Genomic DNA, 11,695 nt, shown 5'->3' with positions numbered 1-11,695 from the left:
CTTCCGTCAAAAGAAATAATTTCTAATCTTTATTTTACTCAGCATATACGTTTTTTGTTTTTTACTAGATTTCTTTTATAAGAGAGGTTTTCGAAACTGAACCAAAGGTTCCAGTTCAAATTGGGCAAATTATTTCAAATTTCGGCATCTTTTCGCAAGACACAAGGCTAATAATTGACGTCTTACCTTGCAATAGAAATTTCAGCAGCCGTGGCTGGACGCTGCTGAGGAGCGACAGTGGAAATTTTTCTTGGGTTCATAGACGAATGACTTAACGTCGTCTCAACTTTCGCGTTGAATTCTTCTGAACTTTGAAATTTATGATCAACCAAATTAAGTGACATTTGTTCATGATTGTTAGACTTTGAGAACAGCTCTCGGCTATGCATGAAGGTAAGGCTAATGAACAAACAAAAAGCTACAATGGCCAGCCCAAATCGTGACCTGATACCAGCCAAGCTACTGAGCGGCGCTCGCGCGAAGAAAGGAACCTGGACCAACTTCATTAGCGTTATCTGCGAGGCAGAGACACGAAGTATATTACTCACATATTTCTGGTCTTCAACAAAACCTGTAGTAAAGAACAACTCCTGTCTAACTATACCAAAACATTAGTAACAACTTCTGACTAGCTATACCGAAACATTAGTAACAACTTCTATTTAGCTATCCCAAAACATTAGTAACAACTTCTGCCTAGTTACGCTGAAACATTAGTAACAACTTCTGCCTAGCTATACCGAAACATTAGTAACAACTTCTACCTAGCTATCCCAAAACATTAGTAACAACTTCTACCTAGCTATACAAAACATTAGTAACAACTTCTACCTAGCTATACCAAAACATTAGTAACAACTTCTGCCTAGCTATACCAAAACATTAGTAACAACTTCTACCTAGCTATACCAAAACATTAGTAACAACTTCTACCTAGCTATACCAAAACATTAGTAACAACTTCTACCTAGCTATACCGAAATATTAGTAACAACTTCTGCCTAGCTTTACGAAAACATCACACGTTTACTTTTCCACCTTTGTTAACTAATTTAAACTTTTGATGTTTCAAGAATACATGTAAGTGGGTAAATTGAAAAACTTATACATATAAATTGTACAGTGGTGGATGGCGTGGTCGATTTATTATTATTATTGAAATGATACGTCACTGTTTCCATGATAGAATTTGCAACGATGTTCAAAGCATATTTAATTGCCTTAAAAACATGGGTATTTTGAATTGGTTTAGACCTATTACTTATTTGGGTAACTTTGTGATTTAGTACGTGTGCAGATTTGCGTTACAAATGTATAGGGGCTGTTCGGTGTGTTTCCACCATGCTTATCGTGTCGGGACATAGCATCGATCTAATTTTTTTTCCAGCCGCAAGTCTTGGGAACCAAAAAATGATGGGAAGGTTTTGAAATTTTTATCGAAAATTTTATTTATTCAGGACAAATTAGCGTTTTCTTTCATTTCCAAATAAAGTTACTAGAAATGGGTAATATTGTAGTTCCACGCTGAATGTGGGTTGGACAGCACCATTTATTAATATGAATGAATTTAAAAGCAAAGAAAACACCAAGCAAATTCACCATATCGATATTGAAAACGTTTCGGAGTCCAGCTCCATCATCAGTTCGAAAAACTGAAAACTAAAAAAAAAACTAAAAAACTTTTTTAGTTTTTCGAACTGATGATGGAGCTGGACTCCGAAACGGTTTCAATATCGATATGGTGAATTTTCTTGGCGTTTTCTTTGCTTTTAAATTCCTCGTCAACTTGCGATATAAGCAGACTGATAATATAAGTACTTAATATGAATGACTTCAGTTATCATTATTAATTGCGTTGTGTTAATCAGGCAAATTGATTCAAGAAAAACAAGACTCGTGGGAATTCTACAACCTCAGAAATTATCTGTTCATTTCAATGTCTGGTTGACCTTCTACTATTCACATTCTGGGTTTTCGTGAATTTTCATATTCTTATATTATATTAAATAAAAGTTAAAATTGTATTTTCTATCAAATATTCAAATTAAAAAAAAAATATGAAACTTTATTTCAGTACTGGAAATACAATTTTTTTGTAAAATCAGATATAAGAATTCACATTGTTTCGTTCACTAAATGCGTGATGCGGAAGCAGTAGTCGAGTGGACGCAATAATGCTCCGTGTTTATGTAGCGCTGTTGACATGTCCTGCTTTCCTCCCCCTAACAGCTGACGGACGTTTAAGTTAGCGTTCCTCATGCGCTGCATATAGAAGAAGGTGGTGGTGGGGGGAGGTATTTAGCTAGCTACTATCGTGCAGTTATTCGGCTACCATTAGAATAATATTCAGGTAACCGTTGTGGTTAGCGTTATCTAACTACTGTTGAGATGGCATTCAGCTACCATTAGAATGATATTTAGCTCCCATGGCGATGTTTTTCACCTACCATTATGCTGTTATTTAGCTAAGATACAGTTATGGTTTCATATGGTTCATTATGGTTTTATACAGCTACCTTTGTGGTGCTATTCAGCTACCGCTGTCATAACTATTCAGTTTCCATTAACTCTCTACCGCCGTATGTCACTCTCCGGGAACATAACTTCAACTTAAATTATACGTAAACTATTGAGTGTAGCAACCTGAAATTAAGACGTTTGTACGCAACAGAGAACATTTTAAAGTTGTACGTGGCGGCAACCATCAGTGCAAGTCATTTTGCGCTCACTAGAACGTATCCTTAGAATATTGCTCCGGTTACTCATGTCAGGTGGTAGAGGGTTAAAATGATTCTATAGGCAGTATTTAACTTTAAGTTCACTGCTTGTAATTTACATGAGAGAATTTGGTTCCTTGATCTGTTTTCTATGGTTGAAGTTGAATGATGATTGAATATTCTTAATGTTTTCAAAGGTTGTGGTCATTCATTTTTTACATAATTATCAAGGAAGAATAATTCAGCAGAAACTTGACTTCATTAAATTTTAAATTCAGTGAAGAGAACGAACCTCGAAAATAATTTTCCATCACTCGTTATTATTTTTCAGTGCTCTAACCACAAAATAAGTATAAGGCTTTCGAAAATTTTGATGAATACATTTTAAAAGAGCAAGTCATTTTGATCCATAACTTTCAAACCAAAGTATCTCTCGAGCACATATGTCTACTTTACCAAAAATTTTGTTATTTTTTGGAGGTTCGTCAGTCCAATTTTACTTAAGCTACCGGTTGTAGCTTTATATGTCATATTTCTATGCTATAAGATCAAATGAAGTGCCTGATTGTCGATCTACAACACTAAAAAATTTAATTTTTAAAGTTCAATTTAATTTTTTCGAGTAAATATAATTTCATTTTCTAGAATGTTATTATCTGGTCGACATCCATTGGGAGTTGAACACTAAAGTTCGGTTCCTGCATACTTCAGTTAAATTTCCACTGAATTCACAAGTAAGATAAAAATATGGGAAAATTCAGAATTTGGTCGGACATACCTTCGATTACTTGTATATGTTTAACGTAATAGAACGCAACCGAACTTTGAATTAGACGATTCAATTGCTATGCAAACTAGTCATAAGCCACTACACTACACCCCTGATAGCTGACAGACTTTGATAATCTCACGGCAAGATAATAAATCTTCGCTAGATTATTTTTACTGTAAACTAATTGTCGTATTAATGCTGTCAGATTGATTTTTACAAAGCACATTTCTGAGTTACAGTTGCACGGTAAACTACAACTTTAAACTTCGCACACCGGATGCCAGCCGGCAACTAACGCGGGTGTCAGAGTCAGACTGAGAGCTCCATCTACCCAGGACTCCTCCAGCGCAGTGACCAACCACTTACAACTGCAAGATCGCACCAGCAAATGATAACTATTTCCTTGTCGACTCCTTTCTATTTAGTGAGTTTAAAGTTCGGGGATATCCAGTGGTTGAAGTTCAGAGTACCAAGATTGGTGCAGGGAGGCGCGGGTTCGATCCCAGCTCTGTGCGCCAATTTCTGGTCAGAATCGGCGAGGAGGCTGGGCGGTTAAGCACAGCAGAATTGCAGTAGTGAGTTGCGAGTTCGAGACCGCAAAATGCTGTGAATGTTCTGCGATGTTAAATTCGGCGGCAGGCCTACGGCCTAATAAACACTGAAACCGCTATTTTTATTATTATTATTATTATTATTATAACTTAGTTCACAACGTAGCTTCCTGTTCAGCAAATAGAAAGCTGCTGTGAGATTACGAGAATTCAAACTTCGTGCGAACTTTTCTTCTGCAGAGACGCTCGAGAAGAATACAGTGTTATTCAGAACGATATGCTACCTCGTACACCTTAAACAAAATAGATTTTTTACTCTAGATAATTATTCTAAAGAATTATGTTAGTGGAGCATTGTAGAATGTAGGCCACAACATTTCTTCTGAGGTACATCACACATCCAAACAACTGCCAAATCGCTAGCAGTAAGATTTTGAAATGTGTAATAAAGAAAGAATAATAAATAAATATTTATTCAAGGGCTGCTTAAACAAATAAAATAAATTTTATCTCACACGATACAACTCGCCTGAAGCAAAGACTTCTATAAATTATAAAATTCAACCCCACAGACTCCGTTAGCGCGGCTGCTGGACTAACTTACTGACGACTTCTTATGATGACTTAGACGCGTTTAGAGAGAGTTGCCTTCCGTATCCTGTCAGGAAAACGTTCAATTATTTGCCTTATGCTAATAGAAAATCAGTGCCTGTCTGTAAGTACATGTTGGCCCACAGTTCTAATTAACTTTTTGCATATTTAAATAATACTTCTAGTAGCACAAATATTTCAAGTAAATCACATGTCGCAGCAAAATATTTTTAATCAGAATGCATACTGAAGCTGAATAATTTTTGACATGATACTTATTAATTTATTTTCGAGAACGTGCACCAAGTTTGGGCACCAAGTGTGGCACCAAGCGTGGGCACCAAGCGTGGGTACCAAGCGTGGGCACCAAGCGTGGGCACCAAGCGTGGGCACCAAGCGTGGGTACCAAGCGTGGGCACCAAGCGTGGGCACCAAGCGTGGGAACCAAGCGTGGGCACCAAGCGTGGGAACCAAGTGTGGGAACCAAGTTTGAGCACCAAGTGTGGGAACCATGTGTGGGCACCAAGTTTGGGCACCAAGTGTGGGCACCAAGTTTGGGCATCAAATGGGCAAAGGAATGAGTGAGACTTACTTAATATCCATGCATAATCTGCCTTGTGTGAGTTATCCTGACCGAGTTTAGCAGAGCAAAGGGGCCTTTCAGCGCTACGTGCAGAAAGTGTGTCACTATTTGGAGAAAAATACCCATTAATTTTTAGTGTACTCACAGCGCCGTATTGAGTTCGTCGACTTTCACGTCACAATCGAAATCGGACGCCTGCGCCTCGCACGGAACTCGTACGATCTTATCAGCAGCGGGAATAAACCAAATGTTCAAATTATTACTTAGGCGAAAATTATGAATAAGGGTCCTCTCTATCTGTAGCGGGATTAGTTTGATAATAAATGCGTGAATTTTTCATCTTCGGTTTCTAGCTACAGGAGTCATGATGATATTATTAAATCGTGTTTTGAGAGCGGTTCCCCTTTATTAAGAGACGATAGTAAAATAATGCATAGTTATAAAATAATAAAATAGTGTGTAAGTCTCACCGTGTGCGACGAGGTGCGGTTGTAGAACTCGTAGAGGTGCAGGGGCAGAGGAGGGAGCTTGCGTTCTGTCAGAAGATGATCCACATAACGAATGGCCCGGTCCACCTGTTGATTTTTATTTAGTAATAAATTATCAGATTCATAGGTGAATTAAATGAGAGAAGATGAATCAGTAGATTGAACGAGACTCACCTCCACCATGAGGAGAGGAGTCAGTTGGGCTGAATTCAAGCATCTAACCTCAATGTAGGATTCCTTTTTCAATTGAGCATGTATAAATTCATATAGCTCGATAATGTTTATTTACCAGTGTATATAGAATCTATAGTTTGCATGTTTATATTTAATTTTAAAACACAAATTCAAGCACTTCCTATGCGTAAGATCTTACCTTGTCCCTTACTCCTGCTGGGAAAACCGGCAAATTCGCGGGCAGAAATTGCGTTTTTCGACGAAACGCAACGTGGTTGTGCGTCTGAAAAAAACAGCGTGTGAGGTCAAAGTTTTCTATCTCTTGACTAGATTTTTCACTATTTAGAATTCGGAATTTAAAATAGGAGCAAAGAGGCAGAGATCGGTTAGAAAATTAGAAACTTACCGGCAAGGTTTGCGGCCTCATACTAAGAAATATTGCGGCTTCATTTTGACAAATTAACGAAAGGGGAAAGAACGAGTTTTCCTAAGGTTAGATATGCGGTTTTATGTTGATGTGATTGAATACTTGATCATGTATTTCCTGAGCTTATAACTCGTTAAATTTTTCATAACGGTATAATATCAACAAATTTCAGGCAGCGGGAGTATAGGAGATAACATCGTCAAATCAGTTTTTGTCTAAGTTAAAAAATACATGCAAATATTATGATAGGAGCGACCTGATTTTTTGGCATTGAACAGAACCTACACAGCACGATTAGTGAGAAACTTTTTATGATGCATTCAGGTGTGTCAACGAGAAAACTCATGAGAAACAATCGATTTAATAGATGAGTGACGGAATATGACTTATTCAGTTGAGGAGGCGAGTGATTTCATACGACTTACAGTCTTCGAAAAAAACCGGTCTCACCAGAGTTCAACTAACAAGCCGCCCCATGAAATTGAACAGCTACGCCGTTTTTTTTAACGTTGTACGGGTTTTAGTGTTAAATTGGAAAAAACGGCAACACGATGCTTTTTTACGTGCCTGCTGATCAATGAGATGCCGCTAATACCGTTTTACGGTAATTTTTCGAACGGGGTATTCAAGTGAATAGACGAATGACGTCATATAAATTCGAATGAGTAGATAAGTGGCGCCATTCAAGGTATTCACGAGTTTAGAAGAGTGGAGAGTGCAACATATTCACGTGAGTATAAGTGACCTCATACAACACATTCACGCGAGTAGATGAGTGACCTCATACAACACATTCACGCGAGTAGATGAGTGACCTCATACAACACATTCACATCATTCACGTGAGTGTATAAGTGACCTCATACAATACATTCACGTCATTCACGTAAGTAGACTATTGACCTCAAGGCACTGCAGTCTGTGAGTGTCAGCAGGAAGACCTAAGGTCGTCACGAGGCTCGTCAGCGCCGCCGTCAGGTTGTGCTGCAGCAGCTCGTAGTGCAGCACCTGCACGTCGCTGCCCTTCGTCAGCCACTGCAGCGCCGTCAGCAGCCAGCGACGCAACTGCATCCGCATAAACATGATCCATTCTGCGGAGATTGTTTTTTTAGATTATATCGTCAGGAATTGTATTCATATTTTAATCATTTTCATTTAATTTATCACTTTAAGAGGAAAAACAATAATAGGTATAATATTAATCAATGCCAATAATATTATTACAATAATGCAGCACAATAATACATTGATCCCATAATAACAATATACAATGATGCCAGGTAAAGCCNACGGAGCCCGTGTGGATGCCCGTGGCGCCCTCGACGAGGTAGCGCGCCCACGTGTTGCCTGAACCTGGGAACGACGCGAGGGCGCGTGGGGGCACCGCGTGGGTGAAGTGCACCGTCAGGTTCCTGCACCGCGGGTCTGTGGGCCACGGGACCCACGCCCCACGGACCAGGTCTGGGGACGGGGCCCTACGAGACACCACTATGTTTGTCAAGGAAATAAAGTGCTGAGTAAAGCTTAGTTGTTGTAATTATTTATAAATTAGGAAAAAAGTTATTTAAGATTATTAAACCTGAATGTTGTATGAGAATGAATCGTGCAGAGCAATCAAACATGTAACCTTAGTCCTGTCAAATGTGCATGAAAAAAAACATTTAAGAAAAAATACACATTTGCGTGCATTGTACCAAATGTGTATAAGTGGACCATCTTGAGTTTAAAAAGTTACTCGCAATATGAAACGAGAATTCAAGTGTGCGATTGAATTTTATTTGTCTAAGTTGGAGCAATCGGTGATGATTGATTATGGTGGTGAAATATTCAATAATTACTTATGAAATTATCTAACCAACAATTGAACAGCAAGCGTAGGGCAAATTCAATATAATAAAACGAACTAGCGAAAGCAAAGTTACGGCTCGTATCAGCTTGGATATCTGCTTCTTAGGTTTCTCTCTATGTGAATGTGTATTAATCTATCAATATTTGTATATATTCAAAATATTCAATTCAAGATCTATTTGCCAAACTCACCTATAATGAATAGTCGTATAAATTTTAGCTGAGGATTTTCCAGACGACGCATTCAGCGGTGGTGCCAAGTTAATGCCTTCAGATATTCTACGATGAGACAGCGGATTCGACCGAGCCTTAGAAGAATTTTTAATTTCTACTTCATTTGTTTCATTTTGTTCTTCCTGAATGGCAAATCCATGGTATTCATCACGAACAATATCGTTATTCATCTCAATAGAAGGATCATAATTCTCTAGACGTGATGGATTTACTAGTTGAATCGAGAAAGTCGAAAGCCAAACAACGGTAAATGCCGTCATTGCGAACATAAGACAAACTCTGATGTTCTGATGAATGAATGACATCATCTTGATTTGTTTAAGGTTCCTTTGAATATCGAGTCATGCTATCACTATCGTTTAAGTCATACTTTTCTGTAGCTTCCATACGTTTGAATTCTCTCACAGATTTCAGTGCGAATAAATGTAAATGTAAGCTTCATCAGGTAAAGTATTTTGAAGAGATGGTTCTCGTATTTTAAACATAACACACGCAAGTTATGAGCTAAGCATCATTGACCTGCTGCAAGGCAAAAAAAACTGTACTGGACAGATATAACGGACCTTTAAACCGGTTTAGGGGAAGCCGTCATAGCTAGGTGAGACCAGCCAGATAAAAGAATATTCTATATTTTATCCCAGCTCATGTTTTAGAATTATTAGTTGTTTGTTATTATAGTAAGATTATAATTGATTTATTATTTGGCTATATCTTTACTCGATTATTAGAACGTTTGGTAGAATGATTTCATGTTTGTTTAAGAAACTCAGCGAATCTGAAAAAAAACATTAGTCGGAACGTAAATGAGGAACAAATTTCAAACGAGCTTAAAAAAACATAGTGGTTAATAAGAAGAGTTTTTAATTATGGGGCTCAGCCACTATCTTCTAACGCAAAAAAGCTCATATAAGGCATAGCACGCTGTTAACAGAAAACGTTGATTTTTTCTATATTAATAGTTAGAAAACAAATGCCAACGTTTAATGCATAGTTTAGACCCGCACTCAACACGGTTTTGATATTAATAACATTTCTATAATAGCAATAGACCCATGACATCACAGTGCACCCACCGTTTCACAGTGCACCCACCGGTTCACACTGCACCCACCAGTTCACAGTGCACCCACCAGTTCACCGGGCACCCACCGGTTCACAGTGCACCCACCGGTTCACAGTGCACCCACCGGTTCACAGTGCACCCACCGGTTCACAGTGCACCCACCGGTTCACAGTGCACCCACCGGTTCACAGTGCACCCTCCGGTTCACAGTGCACCCTCCGGTTCACAGTGCACCCACCGGTTCACAGTGCACCTACCGGTTCACAGTGCACCCACCGTTTCACAGTGCACCTACCGGTTCACAATGCACTCACCGGTTCACAGTGCACCCACCGGTTCACAGTGCACCCACCGGTTCACAGTGCACCCACCGGTTCACAGTGCACCCACCGGTTCACAGTGCACCCACCGGTTCACAGTGCACCCGAATCCAGACGAGGTTCACATCAGACTGCGCTCTCGCTCACCACTGGAGTCTGGCGCTGCACTCGGGCATGTCTAGCGGCACCGGCGCTACACTCACAAAATGTATGGATCAAAATGTCTAAATAGTTATACTTTTTGCACGTAGCACCGATACCCTCTTTTACCGGGACAAACTGAGTCTCAATGTCCTACACAAGTTTAAAAATTTCACAGCTGTTTGGACAAAGTCCCACTCATTTTTCAGAGTGAAGGGCAGCGACTTGGAACTGAAGCATCATTCATGGAAATGAATGATAATATTGATGGTATGAATGATGGTAAATGATGATAGCTTGCCTTTGATGGTAGTGCAGGTGAAAGTCAAGATCCAATTATTCTTCTTTGCAAAGGACTTAAACATCAATAGTAAAATGCTTTCAATTGGTTTCCGAAGTAATTCATTTTGAGATTTTGTTGGGAAAATTTCCCAACCTGGCTACTTGTTAATTCCTACGAAGAAGCAGAGATTACTCTGCCTATATAAGGCAGAGGCGCAGCGCTCAAAAGTAGCTTTTCAGCGGTCCTATCTGTTTCCATTGTTCTTTGCTTTGCGCCATATTTTCTTCACTTCTAACGATGGTATTATTTTGTTGTGCACAACCTTTACCGAATTATTATTATATTTCTGGTGCATGCTTTTGTCTCCTCCTTTTTGAACACTTTGGCGGGCCCGTCAGGCTTTGTGATAATGATCTCTTAAAGAATTAAATGCTTACCGTGAAACTAAAATGGACCAATACCTTAAATTCCTAACTATTAATCTTTGTTTGGCGGGTTCCATTTATATCTTTAACTTGACCTTAACTTCACTTTAATTGAAAAGCCAAAGTGTTCACTTCTCGTGGTGTATATTAACTTTGTGGAACACTGGCGACCATTAAATTTGTTAATTGGTGCGGTTTCCGACCATTGATGAAACCGCGTTTTAACTGAAGAATGCGAACAGCACACTTCTGTTGAACTTCACTTCTAAAAGCACTATACAGTGGGGGAAATAAATATTCGTACACTTGAAAAATCGTATTTTAATGTATGTAAGTACACAAACTTAACAGGAAAAGTGATTTAAATTATGTTAAGTAATTTTCGTAAAAGTAATTCTCGTACAAGTACTTTCCATACAAGTTATTTTGGTATAAGTAATTTTCGTGTAAGTCATTTTAGTGGAAGTAGTTTTTGTGCAAGTTACTTTGGTAAGTACAGCAGTGGCCTCTACGACCATTCACCAGCCAAACTGGGTAAAGATAACCCGCACAAGGGGGAAAATTATATCGCTTTTTTAACAAAGACTCCCTCATTTCCCTCAGTGCATAGCTGGAACACATACACACTAACCTCAGGATGAGCCAACAAATAGGAAGTATTTCCATGTCAACTCTAGTTCGAAATGAAGTATAAATAATGAAGTATAAACAGTGAAGTATAAACAATTAGGTATGAACAGTGAAGTATAAATAACGAATTATAAATAATGAAGTATATAATTATTGAAGTATAAACAACGAAATAAGAACAATGAAGTATAAATAGTAGAGAGAATATAGCGTTTGTCCCAGTACACACCAGCCCTTCTGCTGGCTGGAGGCGCCAGGGTCGTCGGTGGGGCGCACGAAGGGGATGCGGAAGTAGCGACTCTTGCCCTGAGCACCTCCCGCCTGCGCTGCTGCTGCCGCGCGGGACGAGGGTGTTGATGCTGGGGGGCATGGCAGGGGTTAGGGTTACGGGAGGGGTTAGGGTGAGGGTCATGCCAGGGGTTAGGGTGAGGCTTGTGAGGCTATGAGG

General features: G+C 39.2%; 2 protein-coding genes across 2 annotated transcripts; both read right to left on the bottom strand.

Moving 5' to 3' along the window:
- Nucleotides 1-4,414: 4,414 nt before the first annotated feature.
- Nucleotides 4,415-7,391, bottom strand: LOC108679622 (WSC domain-containing protein 1-like). The gene is made up of 5 exons (XM_018168281.2): nt 7,207-7,391; nt 6,076-6,159; nt 5,685-5,789; nt 5,360-5,436; nt 4,415-4,698 (listed from the first exon to the last, which is right to left on the bottom strand). Exons 1-5 carry the CDS (start codon nt 7,384-7,386, stop codon nt 4,665-4,667), a joined length of 480 nt encoding a protein of 159 aa, XP_018023770.1. The 5' UTR covers nt 7,387-7,391; the 3' UTR covers nt 4,415-4,664.
- A 197-nt stretch (nt 7,392-7,588) lies between these two features.
- On the bottom strand, nt 7,589-9,162 carry LOC108679617 (the record flags this gene model as incomplete). The annotated part of the gene is made up of 2 exons (XM_018168275.1): nt 8,344-9,162; nt 7,589-7,778 (listed from the first exon to the last, which is right to left on the bottom strand). Coding segments are annotated over exons 1-2 (540 nt in total), but the record flags the coding sequence as incomplete, so codon positions are not given.
- Nucleotides 9,163-11,695: the final 2,533 nt, after the last annotated feature.

Source organism: Hyalella azteca, unplaced genomic scaffold, assembly GCF_000764305.2.
Source record: "Hyalella azteca isolate HAZT.00-mixed unplaced genomic scaffold, Hazt_2.0.2 contig12391, whole genome shotgun sequence".
Taxonomy (NCBI): Eukaryota; Metazoa; Arthropoda; class Malacostraca; order Amphipoda; family Hyalellidae; genus Hyalella; species Hyalella azteca.
Note: the sequence above shows the minus strand (reverse complement) of the source record. Positions and strands in the feature narration are given on the sequence as shown.